At 42.4% G+C, this 22374-nt stretch overlaps 1 protein-coding gene across 1 annotated transcript; it reads left to right on the forward strand.

Annotated features, from left to right (window-relative positions):
- The first annotated feature begins 969 nt into the window (after positions 1 to 969).
- LOC100567190 (oocyte zinc finger protein XlCOF6) lies at positions 970 to 21962 on the forward strand. The gene is made up of 6 exons (XM_062973549.1): positions 970 to 989; positions 5676 to 5803; positions 6778 to 6871; positions 13854 to 13939; positions 15036 to 15156; positions 16838 to 21962. Exons 2-6 carry the CDS (start codon positions 5702 to 5704, stop codon positions 18664 to 18666), a joined length of 2232 nt encoding a protein of 743 aa, XP_062829619.1. The 5' UTR covers positions 970 to 989; positions 5676 to 5701; the 3' UTR covers positions 18667 to 21962.
- The last annotated feature ends 412 nt before the right edge of the window (positions 21963 to 22374 follow it).

Raw genomic sequence — 22374 nt, forward strand, 5'->3', positions numbered from 1 at the left:
GTAATCATTATACAAATTAAGCACCAAAACATCATGTTATACAACAAATTTGACAGAAAGAGTAGTTCAATGCACAGTAATGCTATGTAGTAATTACTGTATTTGCGAATTTAGCACCAAAATATCACGATGTTTTGAAAACATTGACTACAAAAATGCGTTGGATAATGCAGAACGTTGGATAAGCAAATGTTGGATAAGTGAGACTCTACTGTACATAGACCTTAATGCAGAATAACCTTATAGCTTCAAAGCCTGGCTGCCTCCTGCCTGAGGGAATCCTTTGTTGGGAGGTATTAGCTGGCCCTGATTGTTTCCTGTCTGTTCTTTATTTACTGGGCTGTTACTAGAACAGCAAGCGGAACGAAAGGATCATTGTCTAGTTTTTCCAGGGGGCTGGAGAGAGAGAAGCGCGCCTCTCAATGTGGGCGGTGACGACGGCACAGTTATTCGCGCGTGCGCACTCCGCTCTCTCAGCAGACAGGACTCCTTTTATGCGCATGCGCGTTGTGAGGTGGGGAGACCGCACAGAAGCCTTTGTTCCTCGGGTCTTTCCAACTCAAGAGGACCGACTGCGCATGCGTCTCGGAGGGTTGACGTCATCCCCTCCCAGAGAGAGGCGAGTTCGACAACAGAGAGGAGTTTGGTTTAGCTCCCATAAGGCTGAGTGCGCATGCGCATCAGGGAGATGTCATTTCCCTCCCTCCTGCCTCTTTCATTCACCGACTTCCGCCTGACAGCCTGTTTCTAGGGAAGAGACGCACGCGCTGAACCGGAAAAGGCGGGCCCAAGCGGGAAAATAACGTCTAGAGAATCAGCTTCCTGTTTCCGGCTTAAAGCAGCTGTTGTAGCAGCTGGAGTTGATTCCCCGCCCCTTTTTCTGTTTTGAGGGAAAAGAAGAAGGAGGCGGCGGCGAAGGAGAGAGAGAGAGACAGGCAGGTGGGCCTTTTGTCTTTATCTTGACCTTGTCAGCTTTGATTGGCAAAAAGGTAGGAAGGAAACACCAATTTCTGCTGCAGGTAGACGCTTTCAGAGATAGGATGGACACAGGTCAAGGCAGTGGATTGTTAGGGGCAAAGCCCTAAAGCCGAACAGGGTATAAGGTTATAGCCTGTGCTGGATGGAGTTACACTCCCCCTAAAGACACAGGTTTGCCCCTTGGGAGTTCTCCTGAACTCATTGTTGAGCCTGGAACCCCAGGTCTGGGTGGTGGCCAGGGGAGCTTTTGCACAATTAAGACTTGTGTGCCAGTGTTGGAGACTAGCCCGGAGGGGAAGTAAAGGAGAGAATTCCAGGAGAGCAATAAAACAAGCCATTTATTGTTATCACAGCTGATGATAAGGCAAAACAGCCGTAGGTACCCACTTCAGTGGGTCCGTACCATGCAAATGGCCATCGCAAACAAAGAATTTATATCTTGGCTTATCTAAAATTGACCAATGGTTGAGGGTCTTCCTCACCTTCCACACCTACTTGGGACAAGTGATACCAATGACCTAACTTGTTTACTCTGAGTTTTCTTCTCCCTTTGGAACTTGCTGGAGATAGGCACCAGCTCACAGGAAGGGAGGGGCATATGCACAGGCAAAGCTACATAGGCAATAGTTTAATATTTTTCTGGCTTACACCAGTTGCGCCCGGACTTTGAGAAGCCAGGCTTGGCCATGGTAGTCCACATTCTTGTTACATCCTGAATGGACTACTGCAACACGCTCTACTACTCCTTTGCACCTAACTCCAAGGAAGCCCCCCAGATCCTGGACCAGTGCCTGGCCGCTGTGATGGACTGATGAGGGCTAACAAGCTGAAACTTAATCCAAAGAAGACAGAAGTCCTCCTAGTCAGATGTGCAGCCGATCGGGGTATTGGGCGCAACTGGCACACAAGTCTTAATTGTGCAAAAGCTCCCCTAGCCACCACTGAGACCTGGGGTTCCAGGCTCAACCTGTTCTCAACGGGGTTACATTCCTTCTGAGGACACAGGTCCACAGACTAAAGGTCTTCCTGGACTCAGCGCTGACACTTCAAGCTCAGGTGTTGGTGGTGGCCAGGAGGGCCTTTGCAGAATTAAACCTTGTGCACCAGCTACGGCTGTACCTAGAGAAGTCTGACTTGGCCACAGTGGTCCTTAATTACTTCCAGATTGGATTACTGCAATGCACTCTACATGGGGCTGCCTTTGAAGACAGCCCAGAAATTCCAATTGGTACAGTGGTCGGTGGCCAGGTTGCTAACTGGTGCAAATTATAGGGAGAGGACAGCCCCCAATTAAAACAGCTCCACTAGCTGCTGATAAGTTTCCGGTCCCAATTCAAGGTGCTGGTTATCACCAATAAAGCTCTAAATTGTTCAGTTCCAGCCTATCTTCACAATCACATCTTCTACTATGAACCTGCACAACCTTTAAGATCTGCTAGGGAGGTCCTGTCTCTCTCCCGCCACCGTCACAAATACGGTTGGTGGGGATGAGAGAGAGGGCCTTCTCGATGATGGCCCCCCAGCGCTGGAACTCCCTCCCTAGAGAAATTAGAATAGCACCCAAGGTGGGTGGCCACCTTCTAGAATGACCTTCAAGGTGGCCACCTTCTAGAATGACCTGAAAACTTTGTTATTCCAGTGTGCCTTTGACTAATCGGTTACAATTTGACTTGACCTTCTTCTCCTAACATAATACCTGCCTTCTGCTCTTTATTACCAGCCCCAACCTTGTACCCTGTTTCCCTGAAAATAAGACATCCCCAGAAAATAAGACCTAGTAGAGGTTTTGCTGAATTGCTAAATATAAGGCCTCCCCGGAAAGTAAGACCTAGCAAAGTTTTTGTTTGGAAGCATGCATGCCAAACAGAACACCAGAGTATGCGGTATTGGTAAATGTACATACCATAGAGTGTTGTACATGGAAATAATGGTAATAAAAAGAAATTCTTGATAGGATTCACAGTTTGTCTGGTTATGCTGGTTTGTGATGACAACTACTGTACAGTATATAATGTTCATTTTTTGTTCAACAATAAATGTGAATTCTTCTTCATGGAAAAATAAGACATCCCCTGAAAATAAGACCTAGCGCATCTTTGGGAGCAAAAATTAATATAAGACACTGTCTTATTTTCGGGAAAACACGGTAGTATATTGTGAAAGCCCTATTGTCTTGCTTCCAGCTCTAAACTCATCCATTGCGCTTGGCTATTGGTTACTGATTGTGGCTGAGTTATGTTTCCATGATGTTTTATATGTTTTTATGTGCTATTTCATTGTAATTGCAATGTATTTTATTTTATGCTGAAATATTTTAATACTGTTTACTGGGCTTGGTCTTCATGTAAGCTGCACTGAATCCCTTTGGGAAGATAGGGCGGGATATAAGAATAAAGTTGTTGTTGTTGTTATTATTATTATTATTATTATTATTATTAATATGTGGGGTTGCCTTTGAAGGCTGTTTGGAAGCTTCAAGTGGTCCAATGGGTGGCAGCCAGGCTGCTTACCAGAGCGGCGTACAGGGAGCACACAATCTCCCTGTTGCATCAGCTCCACTGGCTGCCAGTCTGCTACCGAACACAATTCAGAGTGTTGGCTTTAGCCTATAAAACCCTGAACGGTTCCAGCTTACCTGTCCGAATGTATCTCCCTCTATGATCCACCTCGGAGGCTAAGATCATCCAGGGGGCTCAGATCTTGGTTCTACCCCCCTCGCAAGCATGACTGGTGGGGACAAATGGTGGCCCCTTGTGTATGGAACTACCTCCCCAGTGAAATTAGATCAGTCCCCTTCCTCCTGGCCTTCAGTAAACAACTAAAAACATGGCTTTGGGACCAGGCTTTTGATCAATAATGGAAGCAGTGCAATAATAAACTAATTTAATGATGACCCAGACTGGCCTTGGAATATGACCTAGATTATGTGATTTTAATTCTTGTTTTAATGTTATGTTTTAATTGGTTGGTTTTAATGATTTATTTATTCATTAATGTATGTATATATGCAGCATTGAATTGTTGCCTTTGTAAGTCGGGATAAAAGTATGGTAAGTAAATAAACAAACAAGGGGAGTGATGGTGAATGCATTGAGGATCTTGGCTTATGGCCAATAATGAACTCCTCTCCCACCATCTTTGGCTCTCCTCAAGTCACATACATTCATATAGAGTAGGCCTGGGCAAACTTGGGCCCTCCAGGTGTTTTGGGCTCCCAACTCCCATAATTCTTAACAGCCGGTAGGCTGTTAGTTTGCACAGGCCTACTCTAATGTCTTAACACAAGTGAAGACATGTCTCTTCCAGCAGGCCTACCCAGGCAGTCTTTAAACATAAACATTAATTTGAATGTATGTCCTTTGTTTAATGTCTGTTTTGCCTGTTTTAATATGTATTTCATAGAGATACATTTTGGTATATAACTTTTATGAACGTACATTTTAGTGTATGTATTAATAGTGTTTTTGCTATATTTATGTTGAACAGTGGTTATCAACTTGTGGGTTCCCAGATGTCTTGGCCTACAACTCCCAGAAATCCCAGCCAGTTTACCAGTTAGGATTTCTGGGAATTGTAGGCCAAAACATCTGGGGACCCACAGGTTGAGAACCACTGATGTGGAATCATAGAATTCTAGAGTTCAAAGAGACCTCCTGGGCCATCCAGTCCAACCCCCTGCTAAGAACCAGGAAAATTGCATTCAAAGCACCCTGACAGATAGCCATCTAGCCTCTGTTTAAACGCCCCCAAAGAAGGAGCCTCCACCACACTTTGGGGGGAGGGGGAGAGTTCCACTGCTGAACAGCTCTCATAGTTAGGAAATTCTTCCTAACAATGTATTTTAATTGTTTTATAACCCATCTTGAGCCATGAGGAGAGGCGCATAAGAAAAAAAATGTTGTTGTTGTTGTTGTTGTTGTAATAATAATAATAATAATAATAATACTTTATTTATACCCCGCCACCATCTCCCCGTGGGGACTCGGGGCGGCTCACAACGTTACAAAAGTAACAGCACAAATACATTAAACAATATACACAGTTTAAAACACAAGAAATGATAAAACAGAAGTTAAAACAAAGGTTTATATAACAGTAATAATATCAAACAACCACCAATGCAAATCCGTCAACTTCAAAGGTGGGGGGGGGGACTATAGCAGCAATATAAGATAAAATCATTAGATTAAAATACTGCGATGAAAGGAGCCTAATAACATTCAGGATAGAATTATAATTAGGCTGGTCATCCAATAGCTGTCTCTCATCATTATCATCATCATAATCTAGTAACAGCCAGTTGGCTTCACTGCCAATGACATTGAGGGCCACTTCACCTAGCAATAGTCAATCCTTCACCTAGCCACTGCCAATCCACTTTGATCTGTTTCTTTCCCTCTAGTCTGGGCGTGAAATGATTGGTTCTTCTAGTTAAACCCCCTCAATTATTTTAATTTGGATAATAAAGGGGATGTATGGCAAGTTTGGTCCAGATCCATCAAGCCATGTAGGAACCTTTGTGATAGAAACCAAATAACAAACATGCACACATACTTTTGACTTTTATATGTAGTGATACACACAGACAGATAAAGGAGCACTTTGGATTCCACTTTGGATTTCATTGTGAAGCAGCTCCCTACTTCATGAAAGTTTTCAGTACACTGCATTCACAGAACATCTTTTCTTCATCTTAGGCTTAGTCCTTCTGGCAATTTTATGGATGATGAATCTGGCAAAGGAAGAAAGTGTTCCTTCAGCCCTGTTGAAAACTGCCGGAGAAAACAGCATGAAGGTTGAAAAGGAAGACACAGCCATTTGTGAGGTAGGAAAGGACTCTCATCCTATTCATATTAAGCACAGAGGATAATTCTTGGGAAGATTGATGGAGAATTGTCTGGGGGAGAATATGCTCAGTTCAGACCTATGGTGCCAGCGCTTCAGCGAGTTTGGCAACCAAGGTGTTTTGGGGTCTCAAGACAGTTGCAGCCAGCTCCACACTCTGCCACCTGTGGCTGAAATCAGACACACACACAAAGGTTCAGATTCTGGACCTGGTGGTTCTGGAAATGTTTTTGGTTGTCCTTCCCCTGGAGATGGAGAGCTGGGTAAGGGAGTGTGAGGCAAAGATCAGCTCCCAAGCAATGGCCTTGGGAGCAGATGGCTTCCTCTTCGGCCAAGCAATGGAGATAAAACAGAAAGAGCAGCAGGTGAGAGAGGATTATGATCTCTTTAAAAGGTGTTGCAAACACAAATTAAGATTCAGAGAAGGAAGCAGGACTCCTGCTCAATCAAGAGACAGATCAGAGAAGAATTTAGTGAATGCTGGATCAGGTTACATTCCCCGTAAAATGTGAGGCTTGTAGCTTGCATGTTTAAGTTCCTAGCATCGTCATTGGTGCATCCGTCCAGCTAAAAGAAATGTATTCTGATGTTGCCTGATCTGTAGTGACACAAGTACTGTTAAATGGTGTTAAGTACTGTTTAGTTAGTTAAGTACTGTTTGGATTGTATCTTAATTTCTGTTCTGCTGTTATTTTTAGCATGTTCAAAAATATATTTTGTTTTAATTTCTACTTTTTGTTTTAATTTGGTTTTAATGCTTAAAATGTTATGTTTTCCCAGTCCTGGGGAAAATACGGGATATATATGACTATACTAATGACAGTTGTGTACAACTACCCCGTACTTCCCTCCGTTTATCTGGAAGTTACATAAAGTGGGCATATTTATCCTGACCTTGTCCTCTTCCATTATTTTAATTTCTAACTATTTTTCCCCTTTTGTTTCCTGGTGCAGAAGAGGTTTTTGGAAAGAGTGGCTGAGACAGAGAACCATTCTTCCAAGACCAAATGGATTGTACAGAACAAGGACGGAGCATCCAGTTCAATGGGTAAAGGATGACGGGGGTGGGATTTTCTGCTTGGCTGGCCTCTCCTAGCACTTATTTTTTATGTACAATCCTCATCAGACCTTTGAAGTTTTGTGTATAAGGGAAGAACGGTCAGTGGAAGAATTGATTCTGTGGGTTAGTATTCTGGTAACCAGACAGTTCTATGTTTCATCATCAATTCATGGTCCTTGTCTAAGCAGAGAATAGCTTGGAACCTGTATCGTATACCCCACAGTCCAGACAAATTTCTCTATCAGCATATTAATGTGTGGAGTCAGCACACCAAACCTTTGTTCATACTTTTTTCTACTGTCAAACTGCTTCCTAAATGGCAAATTCAATATCAAATACCTATTTTTCTAAAATGCTCGAGATCAGAAATGTTTTGGATTTTTTTTTCAAATTCCTAAATGCATATATTTTCATATAAATATATTAATGAAATATCTTGGAGATCCAGATCTAAACATGAAAGGCATTTATATTTCATGTATAGCTTGTATCATGAATGCTAACTGTATACACAATATTTATAATTGCATGAAACAAAATTGGTAGCTATTGAACCATCAGAAGGCAAAGCTGTCATTATCTCAGCAACACAATGTGGGCAAAACTGGAATTTTGGAGTACAGTAATGCCAGCTTTATTATAGTAAAGTGGTGGCATGAGGCATTTCATCGCCACCATTTGAATCATCAGGCTATTTGGATTGTCAGAACATCACATACATGTATTTGATCAAAAAATTAAACAAGAAGATTTCAATTCCTGTTAAAGTTAATATTAGGCTTTTAAGTGGGCCCTTGGGGTTCGATTCTGTGGATCCCTGTAGATAAGTCTGTGAACTCTCAAGTTCTATTTATACAATGGTGTAGTGAAGTGGTGTCTCCCGTATTTGAGGGGAATATATTCCTGATGAGACTGCACTTACACATAAGTACTTACCAGACACAAATAAATTACCTGACTTCCAATCCCAGCATAACATAGGGATGCATTAGGATGACCTAGTGATTCCTAGAAATGTATTCTGTCTAGAAATTTTCTATATCCTCCAGCATAGCTTTATAGAATTACCTGGATGATATAGTAAATTCCCAGAGATCATTTTTCTCCAGATGTCGATTACTTTACTTACTTAGGCGATCCCTCGTCGTTCGAGGACAATAGTCTTCCAACCTTGGTATCTTGGGCGTGTGTTCTTAGGTGACTGAAGAGACCGATTCTTGACCCGCATATTCTCCCGCAGTGAGGACATCGGTTTCCAGGTGGAAGGCGGTCCCGGTCGGGGTTAGCTTGACGCTCCTTCCTCTTGGCACGTTTCTCCCTTAAGCCCTCCATTCGTGCCTCTTCGAACTCCGCAGCACTGCTGGTCACAGCTGACCTCCAATTAGAGCGCTCAAGGGCCAGGGCTTCCCAGTTCTCAGTGTCTATACCACAGTTTTTAAGGTTGGCTTTGAGCCCATCTTTAAATCTCTTTTCCTGCCCACCAACATTCCGTTTCCCATTCTTGAGTTCAGAGTAGAGGAGCTGCTTTGGGAGACGGTGATCGGGCATTCGGACAACGTGGCCAGTCCAGCGGAGTTGATGGCGTAAGAGCATCGCTTCAATGCTGGTGGTCTTTGCTTCCTCAAGCACGCTGACATTTGTCCGCCTGTCTTCCCAAGAGATTTGCAGGATTTTCCTGAGGCAACGCTGATGGAAACGCTCCAGGAGTTTGGTGTGACGTCTGTACACAGTCCACGTTTCGCAGGCGTAGAGCAGGGTTGGGAGGACAATGGTTTTATAAACAAGCACCTTGGTCTCTCTACGGATGTCCCAGTCATCAAACACTCTCTGCTTCATACGGAAAAATGCTGCACTCGCAGAGCTCAGGCGGTGTTGTATTTCAGTGTCGATGTTGACTTTTGTGGAGAGGTGGCTACCAAGGTAGCGGAAATGGTCAACATTTTCTAATGTTACACCGTTAAGCTGTATTCCTGGCTTTGCAGAGGGATTAGCTGGTGCCTGTTGGAAGAGCACTTTGGTTTTCTCAATGTTCAGTGAGAGGCCGAGCTTCTCGTATGCTTCTGCGAAGGTGTTTAGAGTGGCTTGTAGGTCTTCTTCTGAATGCGCACAGACTACGTTGTCATCAGCATATTGGAGTTCTATAACAGATGTTGTGGTGACCTTGGTTTTGGCTCTCAGTCTGCTGAGGTTAAATAGCTTGCCATCTGTCCGATAGATGATTTCCACTCCGGTGGGAAGCTTCCCATCAACAAGGTGAAGTATCATAGCGATGAAGATGGAAAATAAGGTGGGGGCAATAACACATCCCTGCTTGACACCTGATTCCACCTTAAATGGGTCACTTTGGGAGCCGTTGCTGTCCAAGACTGTTGCCATCATGTCATCATGGAGGAGCCGCAGGATGTTCACAAATTTGTCAGGGCACCCGATTTTTTGGAGGATGGTCCAGAGAGCGCTGCGATTCACTGTGTCGAATGCCTTTGCAAGGTCAATGAATGCCATGTACAGAGGTTGGTTTTGTTCCCTGCATTTTTCTTGGAGCTGTCGAGCAGTGAAGATCATGTCCACTGTTCCTCTGGAGGGGCGGAAGCCATTCTGGGATTCTGGGAGGGTGTCTTCTGAGACAGGGAGAAGGCGGTTTGCAAGGATTCTTGCGAGGATTTTCCCGGCGGAGGTTAGAAGGGAGATACCACGATTGTTCCCGCAGTCTGTTCTGTCCCCTTTCTTGAAAAGGGTGATGATGGTGGCATCCTTGAAGTCTGCTGGGATTTTCTCGGTCATCCACACCTTTTCAATGAGCTGATGGAGTTGTTGTATCAGCTCAGGTCCACCCTCTTTGAAGATTTCAGCAGGAATCCCATCAGGTCCGCTAGCTTTGTTGTTTTTTTGTTGGCTGATGGCATTGCTGACTTCTTCCAAACTAGGCAGTGCTGCAAGCTCATCCCTGGTTTGTTGTTGCGGGATTTGTGAGAGGGTCTCTTCGGCCACATTGGAGCTGCGATTCAGCAGGTTCTGGTAGTGCTCTTTCCAACGTAGTGCAATTGATGTTTTGTCCTTCAGAATTTTGGTTCCATCTGATGAGTGTAGGGGCTGTATGCCATGGTTTCTTGGTCCATAAATGATCTTTGTGGCTTTGAAAAATCCCTGAGCGTCATGGGTATCTGCAAGGTGTTGGATTTCTTCAGCCTTCTTTGTCCACCAGATGTTCTTGAGTTCTCTGGTCCTTCTTTGGACCTCAGCTTTTGCACTGGCATAGATCTTTTTCTTGGCAGCACAGTTGGTGTCTCTCTGCCATGTTTGGAAGGCTTTCCTTTTGTTATCAATCAGCTGTTGGATCTCTTTGTCGTTATCATCAAACCAGTCTTGATGTTTCTTAGTTAGGTATCCAATGCTTTCTTCGCAGGCTGTGATGATGGAGGTCTTCAGTTTGTTCAACATTTTCGGGGTGTTCTGTGGGTAGATGATCCTTGAGTGTTGTTTGGAGAAGGGCTCGTTTGGAGGGCTCCTGAAGGGCTTGGGTGTTCATTTTGCGCCTTGTTTTTCTTCCTTGGAGTCTGCGTTTGGGGACGATCTTGATAGCCATCATGGATCGGATTAGCCTGTGGTCTGTCCAGCAGTCATCAGTACCTGTCATGGCTCTTGTGAGAAGCACATCGCGGCGGTCTCTGGCACGTGTGATAACATAGTCCAGGAGGTGCCAATGCTTTGACCGAGGGTGCTTCCATGATGTCTTGAGCTTGTTTTTCTGGCGGAAGAGCGTGTTGGTGATGACAAGGTTGCGCTCTCCACATTTGGTGAGAAGCAAGATGCCATTTGAGTTGCTGTTTCCGACCCCGTCTTTTCCTATGATCCCTGGCCACAGGTCAGAGTCCCTTCCGACTCTTGCATTAAAGTCCCCCAGGAGGATGATTTTGTCCTCCTTAGGTATCTCCGATAGGATGGTATCCAGCTGACAGTAAAAATTTTCCTTGATGTCTTCGTCAGCATCTAGAGTTGGTGCATAGGCGCATATGATGGTTGCCTGTTGGTTTTTGGCAAGGTTGATTCGGAGGGTTGAAAGTCGTTCGTTGATGCCAGTGGGTGCTTCAGTCAGGTGCTTCACCAGGTCGTTTCTGATCGCAAAGCCAACTCCGTGTATTCTTCGCTCTTCTTCAGGCAGTCCCTTCCAGAAGGTGTAGCCTCCCTTTTCTTCCTTCAGCTGTCCCTCTCCTGCTCTCCGGGTCTCCTGAAGGGCTGCTATGTCGATCTTGAAGCGTCCCAGCTCCCTTGCAATGAGAGCAGTCCTGCGATCGGGGCGTTCGCTGTCAGTGTTATCTAACAATGTCCGTACGTTCCATGTTCCAAAGTTCATTTTTCTTTTTTGGCCGCAGAGTGGTGACCCCTCTGGACCAGTCCAGTCAGGGTAGGAGAGGCAGACTATGTTTAGGGCACCTTTTCTAGCCCCTTCCCCGTGTGGGGTGAGCAGAGCGGATCCTAAAAAGGGCTGCTCAGTCATGGATACAGCTGCCGGACTACTCAACTGCCTCGGTCCTTGAGGTAGAACGACTGAGTCCATATCCACCGCCCATGTGCCAGTCTGTGACTAGGGGCTTCCAGATTTCACAGTCCTGCCCCTGTCGCCACTCGCTGATCGCCATGGGACTTTTGTAGGTTTGTTTTTATTTTTGTTGGAAGACGCCTGTGTGTGATTTTTTTTAATATGTGGAGGTCGGTGCACGGCCGGTCAACACACAGTCTTCACAGAGTGAGGTTCCAGCAGTGGTGTGGTTAACACAACGACAGTGGCTTCTCAGTCTGTTGCAGCCTTCTTCCGCCTTCACAGCCGTTGTAACATGTACCATGTTATCCTCCGCCTGCTCCGCCGTTGAGGTCTTTGGGTCTTCGGATTGTGCTTGGTCTGGAACCTCCCCTGCGGCCACTCCTGGGAGTGCATCACTCCAGTGGTTGTGCCCACAGGTTCATCGGAACACGCAAGCCCCCTCACCACGGCAAGGTGACAATCCATCGACGAGGAGATGTCGATTAGACAGGCAATGGATATGGGTTCTGCAATTAACAAGTGTCTTACTCTATTGGAAATGTGGCAGTTGCAGTACATTGCATTGGTATGGCATTATCGTATTTGTACTTTTTAAGATAGACATGTGCATTACTTTCAATCAACATAGCTACATACTATTACTGAAAGTAAACTCTATGAGTAAACTGACATTCAATCATACTGTCACGATTAAAGTTTTCTCACCCATTCTATGGAGAGCACATACAGCCAGCACCTTTAACTAGCTTGATATGAAAGATCAACTTTTTTTGGCTCATTATAATACAATAGTATTAACCCTATAAAGACACAATTCTTCAATCAAGTGTATAATTGCACTAATTTCTAGCTTAGTGTAGTGGCTTGACTGTTGGATTCTAGATAATCAGGGATCAAATTCCTGCTTAGCCATGGCAAGCCACACTCTCAACCTCCAGGAAAAGCAATGACAAAGTCCCTTTGAATGAATTGTGCCAGGAAACCCCCATGATAGGTTTGTTTTAGGGCCTCCATATGCTGGAAATGACTTTAAGCTGCATAACAATAATAATAATGACATGTTGCTTTTAAACAATGTATATTTGCTAACTTGGTTCAGAGCTGAAGCTTGCAAAATACATCACAGGACTTCTTCCTGTTCTACTTCTTTGCCTTGCATACATTTTGCCAGTGTTACAGTAGACTCTCAGTTAACTGGAACTCTCAGTCAACCAGCAAAATGAAGAAATAATGTACTTTAAATTAAAAATAAACTCAATTTAGTGGAATAGTCATTTAATGTTTACATTTGTTGTTTTAATGTTGTTTTAAATTGTTGTTGTTGTTTGGGCATGGAATAATTCCGTTCATGTAAGCCGCCCTGAGTCCCCTTCAGGGTGAGAAGGGCGAAATATAAATTCCACAAATAAATAAATAAATATCATATGAGGTATATGATTAGCTAAGCCTATTTTTAGTAGTACATTTCAAACAACCAGAAACCACATTTATCCAGTATCTACCAGTCCCTATGGATATTGGTTAACTGATCTTTGATATTTCTGTTATGTTAAGGTGGGTTGCGAATATTTGTGCATGTTATATCTTTTCTAGTTTCTCAAGTGCAAAATTAACATATTTCTTCAATTATAAGATGCCATCAGTTGTAATGTCAGTATCAACTATAACAATAAATACAGTACAGTCTCACTTATCCAACACTCGCTTATCCAACATTCTGGATTATCCAATGCATTTTTGTAGTCAATGTTTTCAATGCATTGTGATATTCTGGTGCTAAATTCATAAATACAATAATTACTACATAGCATTACTGTGTAATGAACTACTTTTTCTGTCAAATTTGTTGTATAACATGATGTTTTGGTGCTTAATTTGTAAAATCATAACCTAATTTGATGTTTAATAGGCTTTTCCTTAATCTCTCATTATCCAACATATTTGCTTATCCAACGTTCTGCCGGCCCATTTATGTTGGATAAGTGAGACTGTACTGTATACATAAAATGAACCCATTATTCTAAGATGCACCCCATTTTTGGAGATATTTATATAAGGAGAAAAGTGTGCCTTAGAAATGAAGAAATACAGAATGATATTTTTGGGACAGAAGTCCTTTACTTTGATGTATTCACTATTATCTGCAGTTTCACCTATCCATGGTAAGTCTGAGAACATATATCCCATGGATATAGGGATCATACTTTATTACTTATCATGCAACCAGGTAACAAGCAATACTTGTGATTATCTTTTCTGTACAACCACTAAAGACACAAGAGCACTCTCCAGTTTTCACTCTGGAAAACCTGTTTTCTACCCTTTACTAGATCTTATTCTGTTTATTATATTTGCATCTCCATGGAGGGCTATGATGAAATCAGAAATGTAGTGAATTGACTCCCCCCCCCCTCACTCTGTTCCTCACAGGAGATGCAGTGAAGACATGGTCAGTATATACAACCACATCTCTTCATGGTGATGCTCCCAAAGCAGCTTTGGTGAGACCAGATCAGGTAAGGAGCTAGATCCTCATTGGGAAAAGAAGCGGAGTGTTTGGGTGTCTACATCCTCCTTGTGTCTTAGTCTTAGTGAACTGCCATCATCCCTAACCATTGGCCATGCCACTGGGGTAGACAGGAGTTGAAATCAACAACCCAATATCCTTACAGTAGTCAGATATTCTACTTGACAGGTGCTTATATGTTTTTTTTATTTTGGTTTAGTTGGTGGAGAAAAGCAGAGTAAATAATTCCATGGAAAAAAGGAAGCTACTTGTGCAAGCAGTAATCTGCCAGAAATCTGGAAGACAGGATTTGCAACAATGAAACCATGATATTGAGTATATTGCAGGTGGTAATTGCAATTGCAGTAAATGTAACCGGCTGCTTTGGAGAAGCTGGAATTGGAATGCTGTGGTGGTCTGGAATCTGGCACTTCTCTTCTCATACTGACACTGATGAAGCAGAAAGTTAAATGGGAAAGATGTGCCTTCATTACTATGGTTCTTAGCACATTAGTATCAGTACTGGCCATGTGTCTTTATTGTCTGGAACTTGCACTGCCCCAGAATCCCTTCCCTCACCATGGAATCAGTGACACAAGATTGACACAGCATTATAAAGTGGTTGCAGCTGAACTTGGGCTAACATCCTTTAATCTTGGGATGTGTAGTTGGATTGTGAGTTTACTACAGACAGATAGGAAGACATTGTTACAGTGAAAATGCTGTGTTTTTAACTTTGAATATGTTTTGATGGATTTTAACTAAATTTTTTAGTGCTGTTTAATTCGGTGTGTTTAATTCTGTTTAATGTTTGTATATTTGTATATTTTAAATTGGATACCAATGCTTTTTTGTCAAGCCGCTCTGAGCCCCTTTGGAGAGAAAGCGGGGTATAAATAAACATAATAATAATAATAATAATAATAATAATAATAATAATAATAATAATAACAACAACAACAACAACAACAACAATTGGCTTTTGTCAAGGAAATGTCCTTTAATGCCAATTTCTGTCTTTCTTTGGAGAGTCCTATGCTACATCGGTCTCTATTTTTTTGATTGATTTGTCTTTTTTTACTCAGGGATTATTTGTCTTTCCTCAGGTGACATTTGAAGATGTGGCTGTGCATTTCACAGAGGAGGAGTGGGCCCTCCTGGATCCAGACCAGAGGGCCCTTCACTGGGAAGTGATGGATGAGAATTTGGGTCTTGTATCTTCTCTGAGTAAGTCTGTCAGGAGAGGGGGAGACCTATGGGGGGGGGGGGGGGGAGAAAGGATACAAAACCAAGGGTCAGATGTGTTGCTAAGCATGCATTGCTGGGTGGGGAACATTATCAACCCTGCCAAAAACCTGGGTAGACTTATTGCACAGCTCATTGTGAGTACTGTTCCTTAACTTTTATTTAAAAAAAAGGAACCATCCTCTTCTCTGAGTAAATTGGTGAAAGGCAAGAGCTTAGTCCATCCCAATAGAACCTAAAAGAAGCACTGATCTCCTCTAATCTCGCACCACTTCTAGCTTTTTTGAATTCCTGAGTTGGGTAATGGCAGCAGTAACTAGAGATTTCCTCTCCTTGCCCATCATGATCCAGGACATCAAAACACTTCAGATGACATTCATATTAAATGTAAAGGAGGTATTTCTACCCCCCAACACCACATCACTCCTTCCGCCAATAGATCAGGGAGTCATAACCTCCTTTAAGAGCCGTGGTGATGCAATGAGTTAAACCCTTGTTCTGGCTGACCTGAAGATCTGAAGGTCAGCTGTTCGAATCTGCGAGACAGGGTGAGCTCCCGTCTGTAAGCCCCAGCTTCCATGCGGGGACATGAGAGAAGCCTCCTACAGGATGGTAACACCCTGGCATCCCCTGGGCAACGTCACTGTAGATGGCTGATTCTCTCATGCTAGAAACAACTTGCAGTATATTCTCAATTCACTTCTGACATGATAAAAAAAATAACCTCCTTTAAGATCTATTCTCTATGGAGGGAACTCTCCCTGTTTGTCTTGTAGCCTGTTAGTGGCTGCTATGGCCATTCTGTGGACCTCCTCCACTCTTGATTTCCTCCCTCATTACGCTTTGACTTCAGCCTGGGACCCTCTGTTGTACAGTAGCCTCCATTTTAAGTATGAGTCATACGTCAGTTGGATGTTTGTAACTCAAGAACTGCCTGTATATGGTTATATTAGTAATTTTAATTAGCAGAAAACTGTAGATCAATGGCCATAGAGTTATAATCAAAACACAGTAATAAATTACAATTATCTCTAAATTAGTTATGATTAAAGCAGTTATATTGTGATGAGCATGATGGGCAATGAAACAATGAAATAGAAATGGTGGCATAAGAACATTTGAACAAATATTAAAGTTACATCCCCCAAAAAATTGAAAAGATTCTTCAGACAAAAGTTTTTAAAACGTCTAAAAATAAGGAACCTTAAAGCAAATGTTTCTCTAAAAGTGCAAATGTTTTTTTAGATTTTCAGAAAAAGTGCCTAGAGAATGCATATTTTTGGGGAAAGTAAAGGCTGTGTCTTCATAATTGGTGGTAGTGATGAGACAAGTAGAAGTTCCTCACACTTAACTCAGGTATAGAGTATCAAAGGAATGACAGAAATGGGAGATAATTGCTGTAGTTAAGAGGAGACAAGCAGCAAACAAACTGTGGGTTTGCAAATGCCAAAACCCTTAGAGAAAGTAGCTTTCAAGAAAAGTGTTGGGACAGCTTAACAAAGTTGGTTTGTCAGGATAACCAACTGTTTCTGGAGTGCTGCTTCTTTCTCTCCAGTGGCCTCTTTACCTTAATAACAAATGGATATATGTTTTAAAAAACTGTTGTCATTTGGACTCTAGTCTTCTGTCTTATGTTATGTCTGTTTCTTTTTCTCCTTTTAAGGTGGAGATGGACAAGATAATGCAAATGAAGAGGATCCATACTGGATCAGTGACTTATTCGGGATCTCGCATCAAGAAATAACACAAAAAGGGAAAGAAAAGAATAAATGTCCTTGTGTTGCTTGCGAGGGACTCTTCACATCTAAAGCTAGTATTAATCGTCACAGGAAAACCCGCACAGTAGAGAAATCTTCCAAAGGCAGTGACCGTGAGAAGTCTCCCGGTTTCAGGAAGTGCCTGATTTCCCATGAGAAGATTCCCTCCAAAGAGAAACCTTTTAAGTGCTTGGAGTGTGGGAAGAGCTTTGTCTGGAGGTCGCATCTCATGATACACCGAAGGACCCACACTGGGGAGAAACCATTTAAATGTCTGTGGTGTGGAAAGAGTCTAAGCCGGAGGTCACACCTTATGGATCATCTAAGAACTCACACCGGTCAGAAACCATTCAAGTGCTCCGAGTGTGGGAAGAGGTTCAGTCAGAAAAGGAGCCTCACTTGTCATCAGGCCACGCACACGGGAGAGAAACCATTTAAATGCTTGGAGTGTGGGAAAAGGTTCAGTCAGAAAAGAAACCTCATTCACCATCAAGCAACACACACCGAAAAGAAACCCTTTGAGTGTTTAGAGTGTGGGAAAAGTTTCAGTCAAAAAAGAAAGCTCACACATCACCAGGCGACTCACACCGAGAAGAAGCCATTTGAATGTGCGGAGTGTGGGAAAAGTTTCTTTTGGAAAATAAGCCTTATGCATCACCAAGCCATGCACACCGGGGAAAAACCATTTAAATGCATGGAGTGTGGGAAAAGTTTCAGCCGGAAAGCAGGACTTTCTTGTCATCAAGCCGTGCACACTGGGGAGAAACCATTTAAATGCCTGGAGTGTGGGAAGACTTTCAGCTGGAAGACGGGCCTCACATACCATCAAGCGACGCATACTGGAGAGAAACCATTTGAATGCTTGGAGTGTGGCAAAACCTTCCGTTGGAAGACGGGCCTCACCTATCACCAAGCCACGCACACAGGGGAGAAGCCCTTTAAATGCTTGGAGTGTGGAAAGAGCTTCAACTGGAAGATGGACCTGGTTCGCCACCAAGCCATTCATGTGGGGGAGAAACTATTTAAATGTTTGGAGTGTGGGAAAAGTTTCAGCCAGAAAAGAAACCTCGCTCATCACCAAGTAATGCATTCAGGGGAGAAGCCGTACAAATGCTCCGAGTGTGGGAAGAGCTTCAGTTGGAAGATTGACCTCAGCCGTCACCAGGCAATTCACACAGGGGAGAAACCCTTTAAATGCTTGGAGTGTGGGAAAAGCTTCACTCAGAAGACGGGCCTCACTTACCATCAAGCGACACACACGGGGGAGAAGCCGTTTAAATGCCTGGAGTGTGGGAAAAGCTTCAGTTGGAAGACAGGCCTCACCTACCATCAAGCCACGCACTCAGGGGAGAAACCATACAAATGCTTGGAGTGTGGAAAGAGCTTCAGCCAGAAAAGGAGCCTCAACCACCACCAAGCCATGCACACAGGGGAGAGGCCCTTCAAATGCTTGGAGTGTGGAAAGAGCTTCAGTTGGAAGATGGACCTTGTTCGGCATCAAACGACGCACACGGGGGAGAAACCGTTTAAATGCTTGGAGTGTGGGAAGTGTTTCACGCAGAAGACGGGCCTCACACGCCACCAAGTGACACACACCGGGGAGAAGCCCTTCAAGTGCTTGGAGTGTGGCAAAAGCTTCAGCCGAAAGATGCATCTCACTCGCCATCAAGCCAATCACACGGGGGGAACTACTTTGGGTAAAGTGAAGGAGGAAATAATATCAGTCATAATATAGCCTCACTTCTCATAACTCCAGAGAAAAACCTTGGACGCGTAGAATTGGAAGAAACTCCCAAGGGCCATCCAGACCAACCCCAACAGAGGCCATTCAGCCTCTGCTTAAAAACCGCCAGAGAAGGAGGCTCCGCCACACTCCCAGATAGCAGCTTATTCAACTGTCAAAAAGTTCTTCCTAATGTTTGGGTCAGTGGTTCTCAACCTGTGGGTCCCCAGGTGTTTTGTCGTACAACTCCCAGAAATCCCAGTCAGTTTACCAGCTATTAGGATTTCTGAGAGTTGAAGGCCAAAACATCTGGGAACCCACAGGTTGAGAACCAGTGGTAGGTGGAGTCTTTTCCCCCGCAATTTGAATCCATCGCTCTGTGTCCCAGTCTCCAGAGCAGCAGAAAACAAGCTTAGCCCTCTACTCAGAAGGGACATCCTTTCAAATATTTAAACATGTCTGTGATGTCCCATCTCTTTTTCTCCAAGCTAAACATGCCCAGCTCCTTCAGCCATTCCTCATAGGGTTCCTTGGACACTTTCCACCTTGACAACATAACCTTCTTGAACTGTGTTGCCTAGAACTGGTGAGGTCTGACCAAAGTGGAATAGAGTGAGATTATGACTTCCCTTGACATCCCCACCTCCGATGATCTAGACATTAAAGAGAAATTTTTATGGAAATCTTGTTCCCATTTATCAACTTCATTGGATCATCTCTCCACAGGAGATCTACCATAATCTCATCTAAAGCTTTGGAACAACAACTATAAACTCTGACTGGTTTTGTTATGTACTCATGGTGAGTGATCACTGAATTTAGTTATAAACAAGGACAGGATGGCAGTGGGGTGATTATAATTAATGCATGGCTGAAATACCATATATTACTTGAGTATAAGCTGAGTTTTTCAGCCCTTTTTAGGGCTGTATAAACCCCCCATAGTTTATACTTGAGTGAGGGTCCAGGTCCACATATATTTGGGTCGGCTTATACTCAAGAGTTGGACAGTCTTATTAAAGTCTTAATTTTATCTTAAATTACAGTTTTATGTAAATATTCAAAACCGTTTTAACCTACTGATACCTCAATTAATGTAATTTTATTGGCACCTCTTTTTAATTTTGAAATTTACCAGTCGCTGCTGCATTTCCCACCCTCATCTTATACTTAAGTCAATAAGTTTTCCCAGTTTTTTTGTGTGGTAAAATTAGATTCCTCTGCTTATACATGGGTCAACTTATACTTGAGTATATACGGCAATTAAAAAAAACTAATTGGGGAAAAAGAATTCATAAATATTCCTACTTCAGAATGAGTTTTGTCACCAACCACTTTGAACCCACTTGGGACAAAATCAGGATATAGGTTGAATAATCCAAGATAAATATCCAGAAGAAAGCAAAAATATTTTTAACAAATCTTTACCTTTTGGTTTGTCAGACTTTTTGGGTAATGCCACAAAAGAATGACTACTCTTCCTTTCTGAAAATGATATAAATAGTCTTTTGTGGAATTCCAAGGAAAGCATAACTTTAAAATGCTAGATAATACAAAATTGTGAATTTAGAGCTCTGAAGATAGGACTCTTATGAAATGAAATGAATCCAAACTGAATGGTAGGTGCTCACTGAATTCTGTATAACATAGATCAAGAATTATTTGCAGTGTTCCCTAACATAAATGATTTGAGTTTGAAGCCATCCTCAAATTATAAGGGTCTGTGATTTTATAGAAGGGAGGAATAGAATGAACATTATTTTGCTCTGAATTACAAAATATAACATTCTCTTTTCTTATCGGTTGAGCTTAGTTGGCAATGGGCCACAACATTTATGTGAAATATAAACAGTAGAAAAAACAAATAATAACTAAATGTAGAAATACCTATCCATGTAGCTATATATAGGAGATTTTGAATTATGTTGTCAAAGTTATGAGTAAGTCATCCTACCTTATCGATATATATTTAACCAATGCCTAAGGCTCATTTTAAGCCAGGGATATTATCAGCATGTGGAATGGCATTTCAAAGACTTGACTGTGATCTAATGTTAAGAAAGACCATAAATATGAGCACAGCATTCAGATTGATTGAAATGCCCCAGATGTTACTGCTGTCTTTTCTAATTTGTTAATCCAATTTGGGAGTAGGTATATAAAATGTCCATGATCATGCCAGCAGCTGACCGGAAATGTTCTGTCATGACAAAATGTGTATGGATATCCCAAAATAAAAATAGGAAAAAAACAGGAATGTAGGTCTTCAATTGGTAGGGATGTATCCACTGTCTTTTTCGGTCATTTGTTGTAAAGGAAAAATAATCATGTGATGAAAGGGAGTATAGTACAATGCTCTTACCCACTGTTTTGATATTCATGACTTCACTTATCCACACTACAACAAATACTCTCATCCACAAAACTTCTTGGTACTGTCTGAATATTCCAATGTGATTCTGTGATATGCTTCTTCCCCAAATATAGTCAAAATATAGGGTTTAGTATTACCCACAGTTTCAGGAATCCATAGAAAAGTGTCTTGGAACATATCCTTCCAAAGTACAGCATTCCTACATTGATCACCGAATCCTAGAGTTGGAAAAGACCTCATGTGCCATCCCGTTCAACCCCCTGCCAAGAAGCAGGAAAATCACATTCAAAGCACCCCAGACAAATGGCCTTCCAGCCTCTGTTTTAAAGCCTTCAAAGAAGGAGCTTCCGCCACAGTCTGGGGCAGAGAGTTCCACTGCTGAACAGCTCTCACTGTGAGGAAGATCTTCCTAATGTTCAGGTGGAATCTCCTTTCCTGTAAAGGTGGAATCTCCTTCCCATTGGTCATTAACATTTCCTTTGCTTTTTTTGAGAGTAATAGTCTGAATTTTCAAAAATATGTTTAATGAGATTTGGTTCACAGAGTTAAAAACAAACAGAAGGCAACAGTAAAAATACTTAAAATTCTTGTTATTGTGTGTCTTGAACTTATTTCCAATGTATTCCCACCCTAAGGTGAACCTACCATGGGGTTTTCTTGGCAAGATTTGCTTAGAGGGGATTTGTCTCTAGAAGGCAATGTTAATATTGTGAATGTGACCAGTGTTCGCCTTGAGCCGGACAAAATTTGAACCACACAGGCCTGTGATCAGAGCTCTATTTAAGTCTAAAAGTTTCTTAGCCAATTGTAGTTGTTTGCTTGGCGTACTTGGAAGTGTTATTTTTGTGATTTACAAATGTAACATGCCAGACATGATGACAAATCACCATGTAACAAAAACCAAAGGGAATAAAAACATAATGACAGAAGTGCATTAATGGTTTCTTAATATGTTGGGGAATTAAAGTGACCTTCCTCGCCACTGGAAAGACTGCGATACTGATTTGGGATGAGGAAGAAGACGCAGATGGGCTGCCACAGCTGGAATGGCTTTGCTCATCTGTTGAACACACGTGCACACTTTGTCTCATTTGCTAAGCCCCCAAATAATATGGGTATCCCTGCTTCTATTTTCCTCTCTTCTTTTAAAAGAAAAGTTCATCTTCTCTTCCATTTTTTCCTGATGTGCTGCAAGAAGCACATGTTTTAATATCTTAATGTTAATGATTTTAAACTGTATTTATATGTTGATTGTTTCTACAGATTCAATGTTAAAGCATATTCAGTGCTTTGTATAATGAGGCACAGATTTTTTGACTTGTTGTATGTTGTACACCGCTATGAGT

Source organism: Anolis carolinensis, chromosome 2 (genome assembly GCF_035594765.1).
Source record: "Anolis carolinensis isolate JA03-04 chromosome 2, rAnoCar3.1.pri, whole genome shotgun sequence".
In the NCBI taxonomy this organism is placed as follows: domain Eukaryota; kingdom Metazoa; phylum Chordata; class Lepidosauria; order Squamata; family Dactyloidae; genus Anolis; species Anolis carolinensis.